This window comes from Uloborus diversus, chromosome 6 (assembly GCF_026930045.1).
Source record: "Uloborus diversus isolate 005 chromosome 6, Udiv.v.3.1, whole genome shotgun sequence".
NCBI lineage: Eukaryota > Metazoa > Arthropoda > Arachnida > Araneae > Uloboridae > Uloborus > Uloborus diversus.
In genome coordinates, this window is record NC_072736.1 from 77,029,759 (window position 1) to 77,050,160 (window position 20,402).

Here is a 20,402-nt window from a genome sequence, read left to right on the forward strand (position 1 = left end):
TATCAACTGCACCTTAGTCCCACACCTCATTTTTTAATCCCATGATTTATCCTTTGATTTTATCAGCTTTTCGTTCAACTCCGAATATTTGTAAAGTTTCATATGAATCTGAATCCTTTTTAAATTATGTTTAAATAAGCGGCTCAGCCTTGCGGGACAAACTTAGCAAAAATGCTTTTGAAGTTGAGTGAGATGGTATTTAAAGTTTATTGAGTAAAAATCAAGTTTTGCCATCTACGAGAAATGTAATGAGCAAAAACAGAAAAAAAAGTGCTTCAGTACTTAAATAACTTTCAATTCAAAAAAAAAAAAAAAAAAAAATCAGAATGTTTTTGAGATTTAAAATTCAAAAGACAATCACTGTCATTTTCTTCATGGATTCAAACATGATTTTCAATTTTATCATGCACTCTCATTTTCTTTTATCATGCATTTCAATTTTATGTTGCACAAATACCTACTCTCCAATTTTCTTTAATTACCTAAATACCTAATTACTTTTTCAGGCTTAAGATTTACATTAGATTCAATATTAATAACCCTAAACTCTCTTAATAGACCGATATTTTAATTTCCCATCCATACAACTTTCAGAATTTTACATTTTTTAAACCTTTTAATAAAAACTTTTTAAGTTTCTTTTACTGTTTAACCACATCGTTTTGAAAGACTTACTGCAGATCAAACAGCATAGTTCACATATAACAAAATTATTTTTAAAAATGTTTTAGTACCATGGCTATTGCTGAGGGTCCTGATGGCACCGCGGCATGGATTGTCGCCTTTGCGGCATTTGTCATCAATTTCATTATGGCTGGCATATTTCGAGTTGGTGGTATTCTGTTCGTGGCGATCATGGAGAGGTATGGTACAGACAGAAAAAGTGCCTCGATGCCTTTTTCAGTCAGATCGTCAATCCGAAATTTAGCCGGTAAGTTTTTTTTATTTAAGCATTAGATGATGTTCTTACATTTAGAGATGATATTACGTCAGACCTATCTATTGAGTAACTTTATTTTCCACCAGAAGACACTTGCTTTAAAACGAAAATTTCTTAACTCTGAAAACTCAAAATATAAGTTTCATGTACTTTATGGCTCTAGACAGTTTAAATCAAACAACTATCTTATTTAAAGCAACCTTTTGACACAATATAATTATTACAAAAGTTATAGTTTTTGAAGCAGATCCTCATTAACAATGCCTTTTTCCTGACATGTTGCTATGTTCGCACAGCATTATTCTTTGAGTTTTCTTACTTTGAAAATCAGAGACAGAAAACTTTTGAATATCACAGTTACAAAGATATCACTTCTTTTTTTACTTTGTTTTTCGCTCTACTTCAAAAAATACACGCAAAACATCTAACATATTTTGTTTATTGGGTGGTTTTTGTAGATTTAAGTTCTAGTGTACACTTAAAGTTTGAAAATGTTTTCTGTAAATTATGAAATCTTAATAATGTGTGACTATAGATTATATTAGTTATACGCCACCATGCACAAGTTATGTAAACTAATTTTTCAAATCTCCTAGCAAGAGTGCTAAAATTAAGGAGCGATATGTTATTATCAGTGCGATATGTTATCATCAGATTTTCCATTATTTTACTCTTTCGGAATCCTACGTGTGCGTTTACATTGCTTGTTTTCAATTTTTCTAAAAAATTACAATTAGTCTACCTGAATTCATATCTTTTTTACTTCCTTTTACAAAAAAGGAAGTATTGTATTCGCGAAAAAATTTTCACTCAAAAATCGCCCTTAATTTCCATTTTGCTCACCCCCAAATGAATGTTGAGTTTTTTTTTCGATTCGACCACATGCGGAAAAGTGCCTAAGAATGTATAGACACGCGAAATATCCATTTTGACCATCACCGAGGTAATTACAACGACTTTTCTCGTGACGTCTGTATGTATGTGCGTATGTGTGTATGTGCGTATGTGCGTATGTGCGTATGTATCTCGCATAACTCAAAAATGGTATGTCCTAGAAAGTTGAAATTTGGTACATAGACTCGTAGTGGGGTCTAGTTGTGCACCTCCCCTTTTGGTTGCTTTCGGATGTTCCTAAGGGGGTCTTTTGCACCTTTTTGGGGGAAATCATTGTTAATATCAATGCAAACTTAAGTGGTGTTATAATTTGGTAAACACTTGGTGACGTATCGCCAAGCTTTTGGTCGCCAAGTTTTTTCGCCAACTTGGCGACGATTTTTTTTTTATAAATAGCTTGGTATTAACTTGGCCACCGATGGAAATATTTAGAGAGTTAATCATTGAATCACATTATTTTTATTTATTTTTGAAAGTACAGTAATTCATTTTCAAAATTATTTTTTGGCAACAGGGGAAAAACAAACGATTTCTTTTTTCTTACTTTTTTTTTTTTACTTAAGTATTATTTTCCCGAAAGAATTTTCACTGAAAAATCAACCTTAATTTCCATTTTGCTCACCCCCGAATGAATGTTGAGGTTTTTTTTTTTTTTTTTTTTTCAAATCGACCACATGGATAAGTGCCTAAGAACGTATAGACACCCGAAATATTCATTTAGACGATTCCCGAGTTAGTTACAACGAATTTTTTCGTGACGTCTGTACGTACGTATGTATGTATGTGCGTATGTACGTATGTGCGGATGTGTGTATGTGCGTATGTATGTCGCATAACTCAAGAACGGTATGTCCTAGAAAGTTGAAATTTTGTACGTAGACTCCTAGTGGGATCTAGTTGTGCACCTCCCCTTTTGGTTGCATTCAGATGTTCTTAAGGGGGTCTTTTGCCCCCTTTTGGGGGAAATCATTGATAATTTTGATGTAAACTCAAGTGGTGTTATAATTTGGCGAACACTTGGCGATATATCGCCAGTCTTTTGATCGCCAAGTTTTGTCGCTAACTTGGTGACAAATTTGGCGTTTTTTTTAAGTTTTAAATCTGGTTTCAATTTGGCCACTGTAGGAAATATTTACAGAGTAAACTATTGAATCACATTAAAATTACCAATAATGGGAAAATGACATGAAATTGGAGTAAAAGGAAGTCATGTGATTCACACATCAGCTCGTTTTTTTTTATGCTACCCACTGTGAGAATGGAGTCCCGTACAATTAGTGACATTATTGAATACGATCAACGGCGACATCGTTTGGTTTGTAAATTTCCTGCATGTGATTTACTTAATGTGGTTAACAAGTTCAGAGAGTACATCTGTAAACCATTCTAAGGCACAACAAAAGTTGAATAGAACAGGAGAACTCCTTAAGTACAGAATACACCCTCCTCGTAAATGAATAGTTAAGTTTGAACATGGTTTAGAGCAGTATGTTTCTGATAATGAACTAAATTTACAGGCGATTACACAAAACACTAAAATATTATTCCTAGAAACCTTTAACTACCAGATTAAAGAAACGAGGTTCAGTCTGAAAATAATATTCGCAATACTATCGTTTCACTGAATATAAGAACATTTCAACCGCCTATATAATGTTCATTATCTTTATAAAGGGTTTGAAAAGTCAATGCCATTCTATGATGAAAAGATACTTATTTTGAGATTTTTAACAATGAGTTGTTATTTTATACTTCAAAGTTATTTAAAATTTCCAATAAAAACAATAAGCATATTATTTCCAATATGCGTTTATGCAAAGATTGTTAAAATATCGTATTTTTCTTGCGAATATATTCCTTTTTCATATGAAAATGAGCTAAATGAGCTCATTTAAGCTAAATGAGCTCATTTACTCAAAAAAAAAAAAAAAAAAAATGAGCTCATATGAAAATGAGCTAAAACCAACATCGGTGAAATATTGCCAGAAACAGATTTCAATCACAGCTAAACAGTTGAGACATACATCTCCTGACAATGTAAAACGAAATAAAGTGGGTGCTCCAAATAGGAATATGTAGAACAATAAGACCACTTCCCCATTTTTCTGTGTAGGATAGAAAAAATTTGCTAGATCATGATTTTATTGCCATCAAAAAGCCTAACTGATGATGAAGCGTTATCAACGAGCCATATGCTATCAACAAGCAAAGATATAGCAACCGTTATTACAAAAGAGTCTTGAGGAAATTGACTGATCTCATTTTTCTGTACATTTTATTTCTTTTCGGTTCACTGCAATTTACTAATATGAAAAAAAGATGTTAATTGTTCTAAAATGCCTTATTTGTGCAGTAGACGATTTAAAAAAGAAAAATCTCCTTGTGTATCGCCCATTTTTCATGTGACTTCATAACCCTAGTTGCCCAATAAGACCACGATTGGCATTATCAGGACTCGGATGCCCTCAACAAGATAGTGAAGGATCGGGTGGAGGATACGATCCAATGTTGCACATGCTGCACATCTGTGCACGAACTGTGTGTAGGAGTGACAAAAAACTAAATAAATAAAAAAAAATGACTTATCAGCCCCCTAAGTGTACGGATTGACTTTCTCTTTTCTATCAAAGCAAATGAGACATTTTTGATAACTTTTTTACTTCATCAAATGTGGTTTAGTATGTTTTTACATTGAAATGAAAAAAAAAATCAAATTTTTTAAAAAAAGTTTGATTGTAATTTTTTTGGCTTTTGTTCAGAGTTCGCCTTATTAGAGACCCCTGATCCTAATAAAGTCGATTTGTCATTTTTTGTTAAACTGCTGCCAAACATAAAAGAAACTTAAATTCCCATTTTTTCATGTCTTCGTGTGCAACATTAAAAAAAATTCCTAACATTATATGGTAAAAAGTACTGCCATCCATGCTATTTGTACTTTTTACCGTAAAAGTTCACTGTACCATAAAATGTTACGGTAAAAAAAGTAAGATTACAGTGGCTAGTTGCACTGAATAAAATGACCGAGGTGCGAGCAGCGGAGTTCGAAACTACCTTCTCTTTGATCGGAGAACAGCGCTCCTAACAAACAAACTGGAGTTACAATCATTTACTTTTAGTTGCACAATTTACTGTGAAATATTCTTTGTACTGTAAATAATCCATTTTAGGGTAATATTTACTTAATTTTTTTTCCTGAATTTTAATCAGAAGCTTTAAACGAGTGGAATATTTTTATAAAATATATAAATGGTAGAGGGCCAACATGCTGAACTGTTTATGTTTTAACGCATACAATTTGTTCTTAAAAATTAAAAAAAAAAATCTTACTTTAATTCAATGCAATATGGGTATTTTTTTGCAGGTCCTGCTGTTGGCATTTTAGGGGCAAAATATGGAGCTCCTCCTGTAATTATTGCTGGAGGAATATCTGGTGTCTTAAGTGCTGCAGCGTGTTTCTACGTTAGTAATGTTACTGGTCTCATCATTGTTTGGGGGCTGATCAATGGTAAGATAATTCTTTCGGAACTATGTGCTTTTTGTTAAGTGAAATATTTTTAAGCAAACAGAGAAATAGAAATGAAGGTATTAAAATCAGAACAACAAATCAATCCTGATAGTTTTCAAATTGCATTATTTTTTAAAATTTTACAACAAAACACTTGGCATGTTGCAAAGAAATTCTGGGTGTTTCATATTGGAAGAGACAAAAATAAGAGTATCGTGCAAATTTGCGATTTATTTGTTTAACCGAAACATGTAATTTCGAAGTTATAGTCACGTAAGTTTTATATAGCAAGAATTAAAAAAAACTTCTCCGTTAAAAACTCACCATTCGAGGCACTGTTAATAAAACTAGCATCGTTCATGCAGTCAGAAGCATACTGCGTTTTGGAATACTCTAAAACGTCATGATTTGTCGTCATTCAAAAAAAAAAAAAAAAAAAAAAGCACGAAGTTTGGCTAAGAACACACTACGAAGTCACAACATCGAACATTGAGTGAAACAGTTTTAGGTCCATTGTCTTTTCCAGTAGTGCTCAACCTTTTTTTACCCGAGAGCCGCATTTCATATTCAGAGGATTCTCGTAGACTATACGACACCTAAAACATAAATATGTTGGATTTTTTTTTCCTAGATAACATAAGAAAACATGGAAAAGGAAAAAAAAGTTACAAATAATAAACTATTGTTTTCGTTGCAACATGCTAATCTTATCAATATGAAATTTCCTACAATTTGTTAGAGCCCCCCCCTCCCCTTTGGCTCCAAGTTTGCATTAATCATTCCTAAGCTTAGTGGAAATGATCGGTTGTTTATAGAACATAGTTTTTGATTTGTAGCATTGAACACAACATCGGACCACATGGATCGGTGCCTTAGGTCACATATTGCCTGCGGGCCGTATGATGGGCCCTATTGTACTTCCCCATGGTAATTCAGCTCCCAAATAAACCGCAAGTTTCGGATTTTTTTGAAGTTGAACCACGCTATTGTTTGCGGTTGCGGACACTCTTGGGCTAAATTAATATTTTCAGCAAGTTTCTTGATACTTTCAATGACAGGACATGTGCCTCCAACTCGATTATCTACTCTTCCAGAAAGATGAGTCCTTAACCAAAACGAAAGTTCAGTATCTAGATGCCATTAACGTGCTGTCAGTATATTGCACAAAGTTATGTTTTAGCCTTGGATAACTTTGTGCTTATTTGTAGCTCTTGTTTACATGGTTAAAAAAATCAATCTTACAATAGTTAATGAGCTATTTTGTACGGAAAAAAAATGTTTTTCTTAATAATTTAAAAATATACATTAAATAACTTTACCTTGTTTTAAAACCATTATTACATATCTTGCCAGTTTTATGGAGAGGAAGGGGGGGGGGTATGAAAATAGAGTTTTTTTCAATATCAGTTAGAATACATCTTTACAAAACTTTTTTTCTGTTGTATTTATTAATGGAAAATAAATAGGTTCTTTTTGTAATTAAGCGGTAATACGCTAATCTACTCGTAATAAATGATACTCAGAGCCGAAAATTAGACCTGGTGACGAAACATTTTCGTTTTACTCCATACTTTTCATTGTTTTACTCAAGTAATACGCATCAAAAAAGTGTTAATCTTTTTGCGTTAAATTAAAAGCAGCTTATAACTTCCTAAACATTTGCAAATAACAATAATCATTGCAGGCATTTGTTTTGATATTACAAAGAACCTATTTTTAATGCAAAAATGGTGAAAAAAAATCCTTATTGATGAAATGTAATTTCACCAAAACGATCGGGTGACTTTTTCAGCTGTCTATTTATTCAGAAGCTCGTTTTCTCTGTTGTAAAAAAGATTCTTTGACTAAAAAGCATGTATTGGCAATGTCGTATAGCTGTTAATGCATATTTAAAGTTGTCAAACTATCTTTTATGTGTAGAAACTTTATGAAAAATTAACTTCTTGAGTCTAATTTTTAGGTATCAGTTCATCCTTAATCACAGTTCTTCCTCAAGTCGTGATCGGCCAATATTTCCAGAAGTATAGAACAACTGCTTCAGGAATATCATATTCAGGCGCATGCGTAGCATCCTTCATATTCCCAGTAGTTATTGAAGAATCATTAAGTCACTACGGGTTGGAAGGAACATTTGTAATTGTTGCTGCAATAATAATGAACACCATTCCAGCAGCAATGATTCTTAAGAAACCTCCTTGGTTAGAGGAAGATTCAGTCAAAAATAAAAATCTGAACTTAAAGGTATCTGTTTCTGAAAAAGCCACCAATGGTTCAACAGATCAAAAAACGTTCGTGGATTTGAAAATAAAATATTTCAACGACCAAATATATGAAAATATAAACTTCAGTGAGCAGTTGAAGTTTTTAATAAGGGACATAAACGTTTCATACTTGATTGAAAACGAAGACTTAATGCGTCAATTGTTGACGATGAAAGTTTGTAGTAAAACAACAAAAAAATTAGAAGACGAACCAGACGATGAATATTTTTCGAATTCTTATAGGACAACAGCAATAGATCATTTATTGACACTGATTCAGAGCAATGGCTTGGACAGAGGAACCCTCCAATCTAATACTTCGACTTTAGTGCCAGCATTAAAAGAAAATGAAAATGGTCACTGTTTAACAACTAATCTAAAAGAATCGCAGTTCAAATTTAATGTATGCCATAAAAAGGCCTATGGTGCTCAAGACAAAACCGAGTATAATCTCAACACAATAACAACTAATAAGGTACCTTATTCTAATGTTAGATACAACGAAATTGTTATTGAACTGCTCGAGCAAGTGTGCACAAAAAATGAAAGCGAAATAGCCGAAAACTTCTCTAGTGCGGACAAAAAGAGAATTTTAAAAACTTGCGAAGAATTAAGAAAACTCTATAACGCATGTGTAAATCTCGCTAACAAAGGGTCGGTTCCAGAGGCGAAGCTTACTGCGCCTGGAAACCCTATCCCAGAAAAAAACAAATGTGATACTTCAAAAAAATCATCTTTTTACCATTTCAAAACAGCCTTAAAATTATACACAAAACCAATATATCTGCTAATATGTTTCAGTAGAATGATATTTTTCGTTACATTCTCCTCCGTGGTGACAACCATTGTGGATTTTGCTATGGACAAAGGTCTACCAGAGGAAGATGGTAAATTTATAATCGCTGCCATAGCCTTTGGAGATTTGTTGGGACGCATGTGTACTGGCTGGATCACTGATCGGGGATTCCTCAAACTGCATGTCTATATTATGATAGTCATGGTAGTGCAGGGCTTCAGTACATTTTCTTTGTGTTTCGTCTCATCAAGAATTCCATTTCTCATAGCTGTAGGTTTCTTTTCCCTACTGCAAGGATCTTTGTTTGTGAGACATCCTGTGTTAGTCATAAAATATGTGGATAAAGAAAACCATGCAGTTGCAATGGGTTCCATAGACTTTTTCTCCAGTTTCGTAGGATTTTTGCTACCTGTATACATAGGTAAGTGTCAACGTTAAAGTTAAAAGATAATCATTTTATATGCTTACTAATAATTAAAATCTTAGAGACAGAAAAAAACATCAGCGCAAGCAAAAACACAAATCGTCGAAGTTGTGTTAGCATCATAAGCATCTACCATAACAAACGTGAATTTCCTATGGCAGCGCTCTAAATCGGTCAAAATTTGAATTTAATTCACTTGGCCGTTCTGTGGTTTTTTGTTTATACGCAGAACCAGTGCTTTGAGTTTGATACTACTAATAGGTTTCGTCCTATTTGAATATAGTTATTCATGGTTCTTAGAACCTAAATTTCTCATTGAGTGTTATATAGATGTCAAAATTATACAATGTTAATTATCAGAACGTTTTAAGAAGCGGTTCCCAACCTTTTCCCCCTTGCGAACCCTTTCCAAACTCCGAAAGAAATTGGTGAACCCCTTGGGTACTAGGTAATATGTAGCAAAAAAAAAAAAAAAAAAAAAAAAAAAAAAAAAAACACCGCGAACACACTCAAGCATACATACACAAAGACAATGAAATTTGTTTTTTTTTTTTGTTTGATGCTGCTCCATAGTTTATACTAACATAATTACAAAAACATAATTACAAAATATAGAATTACAAATATTGCTACGAGCTAAAATGATCGTTAAAAAGTGAATGCAAAAAAAAATAAATAAATAAAAAATAAAATAAAATAAAAATAAATAAAAAAAAATAAAATAAAAAAATGAATAAATAAATAAATTAAAAAAACACAATAATTATTCTTTGTTAAGCTTCAATCAACTTTGAAAAATTTTTGAAAGTGGGATATTTGTGGAACAAAGAGGCTCAAAAAGTTTGGCTGATTTTTTTCTGAAACAAGCGTAGGATTATCTCAATCACTAAGTCAGAAGTCAATGAAAGAATTATCTTTATACCTTTCAGGGAACTGTCTCAGATTAAATAAGTGAACTTTTTTCTTCCAGTAAAATGAAAAAGAGCTTGGTTTAAATCTTCTTAAAAAGGACTACGAGCCTAACTGTTTGATATAGATATACTGCGTACATTAATCGTTTGATTGCTGACGACTTTTCTCGTAATTATGCTATAAGGGCGGAGTACAATGCGTACATTGAAAAACTAATAGCGACGTCTACTTTTCAATATACGCATTTTCTCTAATTTTTACACAAAAAAGATAATTTTTAACAAAACAAATATTTTTAAATTCACTTACTACAAGAGAAATTTTCTGCACAATTTTCACAAATTCCTTATTTACATGTTGCGCAAATAAAGTTGCATGGTTAAATTCCGTTGATTTTTTTTACTGCATAAACCTCACACTGCCAAACTTTCACCCACGAAAATTTCTAAAGTAATTACTTTTCAATACTTCCTGTGGTATTTTTGGGTTGCTAGCCATTCTTTCTCTTTTTCAACAATAAAGCTTGAAGTAAATTGTAGTCTATGTAGTGTGAAAAATAATACTTACAAACAATAGCGTGACTCCTATGCATTTTTGACTCAACACGAGAGAAGAGCGATATAGGTCTTCGTAGGACTCAAATGGTAAAAAAGTTAGATATCAAAATATTTGAGACGCTCACATGTGCTCCATGTTTTGTTTTCCTCAAGTTTAATCAGTATTTCCAATCAGAAGCTTCTGAATAAACCGGCGCTTTGCAATGACAGACTAAACTCTTTAAATATAAAATATGTGTGCAAGTATGCAAATATTTTCATGCTAAGTGTATAGAACGTGCTAGAGACAAATGAATAGAAAAGGAGCAAAATTTGCTTGAAACCGCTGGAAGATGAGACTTTATCAAAAACAGGCATGGCAACTCCGCCATTACAGTATTTTTTTCGCGAACCCCCTGAAAACTTCTCGTGAAACCCCATGGGTTCGCGAACCACCGGTTGGAAAACTCTGGTTTAAAGTAACGTATGAACCTGACTCAGTGATATTTGCCACTTCGAGTTAGTTTGAAGGAAGCGAGAAATGTTTTTTTTTTTTTTTTAAATAAAAGTTGTGCCATTTTATTCCAGAAATCAACTCAAATTTCTAAATGTTTAACAACTCCCGTTTTTATTGCACATCTCAAAGTATTTCTAAAATGTATTAAAATTTCTCTGTACATCAAATGTAACACGCTAACAAGTTGCGAGGTCTTTCGATAACATTAAGTAAACCTTCTAGAGCTTCTGCTTCCAAACAGTATTTTCAAGTTTATTGAGCAGAATAACTACTACTTTTGCACAATTTTGCAACATGAGGAACTTTTAAAATGAGTCGAAAGAGTAAAATAAAAGTTTGCACTTTCATGAAAAGAATAGTTCCAGTTTTAAGCTACGATAAGAACGATATGTAATTGGTAACTAACCTTTTGTAACGTTATTAAGTGAAAAATATTATTAGAATGATAAAAAATGATCTCGATTACGACTTACGCAAACGAAATACTTTGGAGCTTTTCCTTTTTTGGAGTGAAAAAAAAAACCGCTTTAAATTTGCAGTACCACAACCCCGAGTCAGTAAATCCCTTGCATTAGTAATTGTAAAGTGTATGGAGATATTTTTTCCGCTTCTGATTCATTACTTTATTTATAACTAGTGGTACCCGCACGGCTTTGGCCGTAAAAGAAAAATCAAAAGGTCTTTTGGTTCGCCTGTATATTTACAAATAACGTATGGTGAATTTTCTCGCCAATTGGCTTGTGCCCATGTTACGGTTCCACGTTATGATATTTTCGTAATTTACTCGTCCATCTTATGATAATTTAGTTCTTAAAATTGGAATAGAAAAAGAACCACATCGAATTTTTGAAAAATCGCTTCGAGGTGCACACCCTCATGCTACAAACTAACTTTGTGCCAAATGTCATGAAAATCGGCCAAACGGTCTAGGCGCTATGCGCACACAGAGATCTTGACAGACAGAGATCCGGAAAGAGAGACTTTAAACTTTAATATTAGTAAAGAATAGATAGTCGAATCAAATCAGAAAAAATATAATCCAGAAATTCAGAAAGTTTCTCTATTTCTTCCGACGAAAAATATCTTTTTGACTTTTTGGTTTTTGAGAAAAATTTTTGGTGCGTACGTGCTTCAAAATTTTGAATAAAGAAAAATATAATATAAAATATTTTTGTGTTGTACATACTTTTCGTGTGCATGTTCCCTAGACTTTTACGATAAATTATTTCCAATTTTCGCTCAGTAAGTTTGAAACTAAAAATTACTCGCAACAAAAGAAAAGTATGGGAAGAAGGCATCTTATTCTTTTTATCGAAAACATTAGATGGACAGGCACAGGTCAACAGACACACATTTTTATCATTTCTTATTTTGAAATATTAAACGAATTTGTGTGCTTTACGATGTTGTTTTGGCTTTTAGAGATATCTTATGAGCCGTGCCTTTTTTCACGCTTTTACTTATTTTCTGTAATTTGTTAAAACTTTAATTAAGTACACGTGTCGTTACCAAAGAGAATTTGCAGTTTTTATGCTAGAGAACTTTGTAAGGAAAAAAATTACTTTTTTTTTCCTTTCTAGTTTTGAACTGGTATAACGTCTTAGTTAGTTGCAGTGCAATGGTTAAAAACGTGGTACTCAAGTTTAAAACAGCAATAAAGGGCTGTTTATTATATATATATATATATATATATATATATATATATATATATATATATATATATATATATATTACAAAATGCAAACAATAAACACATAAGGGTTTTACAAAATTAAACAAATAAGAATACTAAAACTAATAATAAAACTAAGTTGATGAAGTCAGAACTCCTCAGCAGTGGATCCTTCATCTTAAGGTCAACAGAACCAAAATTTTAAACTAAACACTAAAGAGAGGATGTTCAATTCCGGAAAAGCTAGCATTCAGTAATACATAGGGCTAAACGCACCGTATGCGTAAAAAGAACACAGATTTCTTGAAACTAGTACCTAAAACTATACACTGTGGTTTCGTCTCGACTATTAGAATCCAATTTCTATCAATAATAATCCTCCACCGTACCACCAGCAGAAATTCAAAGGTCTTACCTAATATTCCAGGTGAGAGCTCAGTACCGTGTTTTTATTTTATTCTTTTTTAATTTTCTTTTATTTTGTTTCAGTATATATATATATATATATATATATATATATATAACGACAATACATTTTTTTCAACCTGTTTGACAACACCCATTCTCTTTCTCTCTAAGTGACACGTTTCAATTTACCCCTCCCATCTCCGCGTCAAAATTTCACGCACTCCCCTCTCCCTGAAACCGTGATATTATTTGTAGACAACCTCTAATTCAAAATTCAAAACATACTTGAATGATACATAAATTGCATCGCCTGCTCAGTTATTCCATCCGAGGACTGCAGTTTCGTACTTGAATTAACACACCAGACGAGTGACCGCAGCAATGGTGCGGTTCAACTCTAAGTTTAAAGGTAAAGCTAGGTATTTTGTATTTCGCCTTAGCCCTAGTTTAGGGCACTGCAAAACCCCAAGCTTTGCATTCACTTTTTGAGGTGAACCGCACCATTGCTGCAGTTACTCGTATGGTAGGCTAATTCTACATTAGCTACCAGTTTGTTTGGCTCTCTTGGCGCCTTTAAGAGGTTTTCCGCCTCCAGCTCAGTTACTTCCTATTCCGGGCTGATGAGTGCTAAAAAGCACGAAACTGCAGTCATCGGATGGAATAACTGAGCTGGCGTTGAATTTCATGTATTTCTGCCTTAGCCCTCCCTTAAGGTGGTAATTTACTGCAAAATACTTGAATGATGTCTGTTCTACTTTTTATATATACTTATAATTCAGTATATAACTATATCATGTTCGAATTGTACAATTAATAACACTTTATTTTTAAGGTTTCTTCCGTGACACAATAGGCTCATATAACTACATCATGTACATCAATGGAGCTGTGGGAAGTCTATTAGGATTTTTTTGGATAATGGAGCCTTACTTGAACAAAAAAAGTACGCCGGCAGAAACGAATGAAGGAAAAGTTTGATTATAATTGTATTTAGTTTCAAGAAAACTGGAATAGAAAATTAATAAACACCATTTTTCGTCCTTATCTTCGAGAGCTGGAGCAAGGCTGCCATTACAGTTTAAAAAACTTGACAATTGTTATCTTCAAGTGCATGTGAGAGACCTTCTGTCCGTTGATTCCCTGCATTATTGCATGAAAACATTCAAGATACAAAAGAAAGGCCGAGAAACTCAACGGTAGAAGAAATTTATATGTAACAGTACAGGACGATTCAAAAATAATGGAGGGGTTTCAAACGTGTATATTTAAGGGCAAAAATGGTACAAAAACGATTTTTTTTAATGCTTAAATCACTCTCAAAATGATGAGCCCTCCTCCTGTCGCTTGAACGATATCTTATCTATACTCAAACTTTAGAGCAGAAATTGGTAAATGGAGGGAGAAGTCCAATCATTCGCATAGAACAAACTGACGCAAAGATCCTAAGTCACATGGTTCAATTAGTACAAATGGCCTACACGGTTTAAGCAAAATAAATCTGGTTTCTTCCAATACTTTACTTAAAAATGTGACACGTGACTCGAGATATATGCTTCAAGAACTGAAGCCATCACCCTGTCTTTCTTTTATTCTTTCTCAATGACTCAAACTCTTGCCATCACGTTGTAGCATGTACGCAGTCACAGAGGCAAGTTCTGTAGTAATCCAATTTTTCAGCTCATCAAGATTTTCAGGTAAGAGAGCCGTTCTATCCTCCCTTGGGGGAGTGGGCAGTCATACATTGCAAAATCACCTGCCGCCATCAATCGCCACTTTGACTTACTGAATAAAAAAGAACAATTAAGACACATACGATAACCGAAGAGACATCTAGTGGTGTAGCCAATTGAACCTTTAGAAGTTTTTCTTTTATTCGACCAGGGAGCTGTAAATCCGTTACTCCAATTGGTAGCTTTATGACACTCCAACATTTTTTTTTTTTTTTTTTGAATCATCATGTACTGGACCAAAAGAAAAATCAGTTTAAGAGATTTATTCAAAGTGATATTCATTGAATCAGTTTATGTTTTATTTACATTGTCCAATTTAATTTAAGTAAGAAGAACATCAGCTTCAAGAGCATCTTTGAACTCAAACGTTTGATGTTTAGAAACAGAAGCATTTTTAGCATTTCTACAAATGTATTTTACTAGTTGAAAATCAGAAATGCTATTTGCTCAAAACTTCAGTCAAATATATTTTCACACACAACATGGTAACTAAAATTTTGTATCGTGAGAAATAGGAAGTAAGAAGTATACTCAAACTTGTTTTTGTGCGATATTTTTTGGTGCAATTTTTTTTTTTTTTTGTGCGAATTTCTTTTGTGCGGTATATGAAAATTTCAATCAGATTGGGACTCAACTGACTAAATTAATTTTTAAATCGAGTGCGAGGTAGTATCTTCAAGTGACGACATAGGCACCCGATGGGAAGTCACTGTGACCTCCCAAAAATTTTCTTATTCGGGAAATTTTGTCCGACTACTCGGCAAAATTATTATCACTTGGTTTACTTTGATTTATTTTAAAGATAAGCAATTCCTTGTTTTTTTGCAAGTTTTTAGGTTATTTTCTACGCGAAACTTTTTTATGCGGTCCCTACCCACTACATAAAAACAGGTTTGGTTGTAATTGGAGCTTTTAAAATATTACATTTGAAAGTTTATTTTAATCGCAAAATGTCACAATGTTTGAATTGCTCCTCTTTTTTCTTGCCATCATTCATTTCATTTTTAGAAACTTTTCTTTTTTGATGAAATTTGATCACTCTAATGATTTTTATGGTATGTATATTTCACTCCTTCGAAATAAATTTCACCTATATAACAATTGCCAAAGAGCATATTCACTCTTCGATAAAAATCTAAAAATATCTCTAAAAGAGATAAATAATTTTTTTTTCACTTATAAATTAATGACTTTTATGAAACTAAGTATTTTACCCGACATGTGTTGTTTGAGATCTGTGAATAAACTGAATGTAATGTGTTAATCCCATTTGTAGAAACATTTTGTGACTGATAGCATATGAAAATAAACTTTTGTTTTAAATGATAAATAGAAAAAGTTCTTAAATAAAAGATGTTTTAATCTTTGTATTTGGACGTTCTTCTCTTCTATTACAAAAACGTTTATAGCTCTGCAACACTTTGTTTGTTTAGACACATTTTTAAACAATGTAATCATAAATCATAAAAGCTTTTTAATGTTTGAATGTTTATAGTATTTTTTGGAAAACACTGAGTACGGTAAATGTTCGCGATGAAATGCTTTTATAATCAAAATGAATTGTGTCCTTTTTCAACAATATTTTTTCCTTTTTTTTTTTTTATTTAATTTCTGTATGCCAAAAAAAAAAAAAAAAACTTGTCTTCTTATAACTTGTAATCCAACTCCCGCTGTCCAGACTGTAAGTTATTGTTTGGTATTGTACTGCTCCGTACAATTCCTAAACCCGCATTTTAACTTTTCCACAAACTATAGTGTTTTACGAATTTTTTTAACATCAAACTTAAACAAACACGCAGACTATATTTTGAACAGCTGTGACCATGAATTTTGGAAAAATACCATCTAACGTATTTTTCGTCAGCATTAAAATGATTTAAAATTTTAGAAGATGAGAATTTCCTATTTTTTACTGTAGAAAACATTTTTTAAATTGAATTCAAGAAGGACTATTTAAAAATTTTGACTGATTTTCTAGGATATTCCTTTCAGGAAATCGAATTATGTATCATTCCATCAGGTAGTGACTCTATGCAAAGCAAAACTCACATAAATAGGCAGATGAGATTCTTCTATAATAATAGATATAGTGATTTATACACTTTTCGGTGTTTCCCGACAACATTTTCTTGCCCAATGGCAAAAGTATAACTTTTGAGGTAACGCAACATATTTGCTAATTTACGTACTGAGATAAACAAAAAGGTTAAAAAGAAGTTGGAATAACTCGTTGTTACAAATTGTAATATAACTTAATGTTACATAGATATCATGAAATTCAATCTGAAAAAATAAAAATAAATAAAAAACAAAAGCTGCGCAGAATTAGACTGCACATTTTTGTAAAGGAAAAAAAAGCATTTTGAGTAGATAAAAATGTTAAAAAAGAAATGTTAACAAAAGTTTGAAAAAAAAATATAAAAAAACATGAAGAATTTAAGTGCGAAAAAATATTGCTGATAAACAGGTTTAAAACAAAATTTAGCCAAGAAATAAGCGTACAAAAGATTAAAGCGTTAATTGCACCAACAAGGGAATAATATAGAAGTATCATTTAAAATGGCAAACACCTGTTTTATATTTCATTTGGATATTTCTCTGGAAAAAACTTGAAACTGAAGCATTGATTTTCAAGTGGCATTGAAAGGTAAAATATTTCCGCGTTTAAATATAAAATATATCATTACAAAAAAAGGGGAGGGGGGGAGGGGGCAACACTAAAACTTAGGAATTGAATGGCAGAAGTTCAATTATCAAAAGATATTGCTACTGTATACTCAGTTAGCACGCTTCGTTTGACGACCGTTTTGAAGTAGTTGTCAATGCTGTGACAGCCATTTTAAAGCTACATGTAATGTACCGGCAGACCGGTCATCCAGAGACTGCAGTTTCGTCCTTGCATGTACTCATCAGTTTGGAACACTCAATAACCGAGGTGGAAGCTGACTGAAGATGAGAGGGGCAATAAATCGGTAGATAAAACAAGTTTTGAACACCAGTAAGAGTCCGCAGCAATGGTGCGGTTCAGCCATCGAGAAGAGGTAAAATGGAGGGAGTGAAGAATTTCATTCATGCATGGCCCCACTTAATGCTTATAGGCCGTGACAATTGCTGAAATTCATGGCAACAAAGAGGGAGCGACAGGGAACCCCTGTTTCCATTACGTTGCCATTGATTGGTGGATGCAGGGGTTCCGTTCAGCGTCTCTTGCGGTAAAAATGTGCTTTTACCGCAAAAAAAATAAAAATCTTTGCGGTAAACGACGTCCAATTAAAAATAAACTAACTTTGAAAAGTTAATATTGATCGGTGGATGCATCAGCTGCATCGGTGTAACACAGAAAAGTCAAAAAGCGTCAATGTCCGTTAAGTGTCAGCGCCATCTAGTGGGACCATGATTCGTGAAACAAGGACACCAAACCACGTGATAGATTTGAAAGCGAAGCATTGAAAGAAATCAGGTTTCTTTCACTAGTTTCATTTAAAACGTGCCAACCATTCGTCGTTGTGAAGTCACGTGACTTGAGATCTTTGTCCGAGCATTTGCTAAGCAAATGAGTGGACTTGCTTCCTTTATTTACATTTCCTGCTCTAAGGGTTCCCCTCGTTTACTGAAATCAAAGCTTGGGTAGCATTCAATACGTAACCGCCCTTAAGTCAGGGTTCCATTAACCCTGGCTTAAGGTGGGAGGGGGGAGATGAGATGACTTCTGCCTCCAGGGAGGGGTATTGTCAATTTCATACTGATAAGGTCATTAGAAAGATGGAACTGCAATTTCAGTATGTCAAAAATTTGACTGCGGAATATTACAAGTAGTGCTGTGTTAACCCTGGCTTAAAAGCGGTAAGTTACTGCTAATTTTAAAACGTTTATGCATGTTTAAAATGCTTCGTTTTATACCTGGGTACTGAATTATCTGACCAGTAAGTAACAAGACAATTTTAATTTCAAGAAAAAAAAAAAACAATGTCATTAAAAGCTAGAGCATTTGGTAGATGAAAAAGAAAAATTGGGAGGGAGAATTTTTAACGAAAAAGAAAGAAAAGCATCTGCTAAAATATTGTATAGTTATCCAAATAAAAGAAAAAGTAATTTCAATGCATTTTCACATTAACTATTAACTTGGTTTAAAATTATCTCTCCAGTTAGACTCATTTGAACTGTGAGTTGTTAGTTTGTCTTAATAGAGTAAATCAGAAAACTAAAATTTTTGAATGTTTTAAACTTCTTCATTTTTACCTTACAGCATCACATGTTCACAAGAGGTCTATATTTCATTGCTCAGAATATTACTACACTGTAGACTAGAGGATGAGAGATTTTAACTATTTCAAATCAGAATTTAAGAAGAGCTTCCAAACTGGAACTCTAAAATTATTGGATGATACAATGAGTGTGCAGAATTGCTAACTTATTTAGTAAATTAAAATGCACAAAACTTTTATTTAAGCTCTCCAGAAACGTGCCGAATTGGCTTTTCTACAGTTATTTATATATATATATTATATATATATATAGATACATATATACATATATATTATATATATATATATATATATATATATATATATATATATATATATATATATATATATATATATATATATATATATATATAATAATATCAAAAAAAAAACGAGAATAAAAATAATAATGATAAGAGTAATAATAACAATAACAAATTTTTTTTAATAGTAATAATAGTAATAATAATAGTAATAACAATGTCAAAATTAATGTCAATTGTGACAATACTAATAATGATAATAGCAATAATAATAGAAATAGCAATACTAACAGTAATAATATAAAAGTAATAATAAGAGAAATAATAATGGTATTAATGAAACCGATATCAATAATAATATTAATTGCGAAAATAATAATAATAATAATAATAGAAGTAGCAATCGTAACAATAATAATAATAAAATTATAATAAGAGAAATGATAATAATAGTAAATTTAGTACTGATAACAATATCAATAATAATATCATTTGTGACAATAATAATAATAATAATAATAAGGATAATAATAATGATAGTACTAATGATAATAATAGAAATAATAATAACAATAATAATAATAACCATATCAATAATGTTAATTGTGATAATAATAATAACAAGATTACTAGCAATAATAATAATAATAATATAAATAATTATATTAACAATAATAATAATATCAAAAAAAAATTATTAACAACAATAATAATAGCATCAATTGTGACAGTAATGATAATAATAATAATAGAAATACTTATACAGTGAAACCTGTGTAAGTTGACCACTTGCGGTGCACTACTTTTGTGGTCAACTTAAGCAGGTGGTCAACTTAAGAATTATATGATAAGATCTAATTCTGTGTCTGAAAATAGCGGTCAAATTAGTCAGGTGGTCAACTTACAAGGGTGGTCAACTGGGTTTTACTGTATTAACAATAATAATAATTATATCAATAATAATAATATATCAATAATAATGATAGTTATAATAATAATAATAATAGCAATAATAAAACAATTACTGAACCATCTAACAGTTGCGGAATTGCTTTCTATGCAGTCCCTTACCCTTGCATGGAAGAAAAATTTTTTTATTGCAGTTCGAAGTTTACCTTGTTAAATTTGTGTAACTTTGGCTATATGTAACTTTGAGACATCACTATTCAAAATTTCGTAGAGTATGAAAAATAAAACATAACCAGGGAAATATAAATACATCTAAGCACGTAGATAGCAGCCTTTTATTAGAAATCTCTTCAACTTAATAAGCAGAAATTTGTTCATACCTTTATTCACG

At 32.1% G+C, this 20,402-nt stretch overlaps 1 protein-coding gene across 1 annotated transcript; it reads left to right on the forward strand.

The window, feature by feature from the left end:
* The first annotated feature begins 735 nt into the window (after positions 1-735).
* On the forward strand, positions 736-13,843 carry LOC129224827 (uncharacterized). The gene is made up of 4 exons (XM_054859374.1): positions 736-931; positions 5,196-5,339; positions 7,300-8,817; positions 13,698-13,843. Exons 1-4 carry the CDS (start codon positions 736-738, stop codon positions 13,841-13,843), a joined length of 2,004 nt encoding a protein of 667 aa, XP_054715349.1.
* The last annotated feature ends 6,559 nt before the right edge of the window (positions 13,844-20,402 follow it).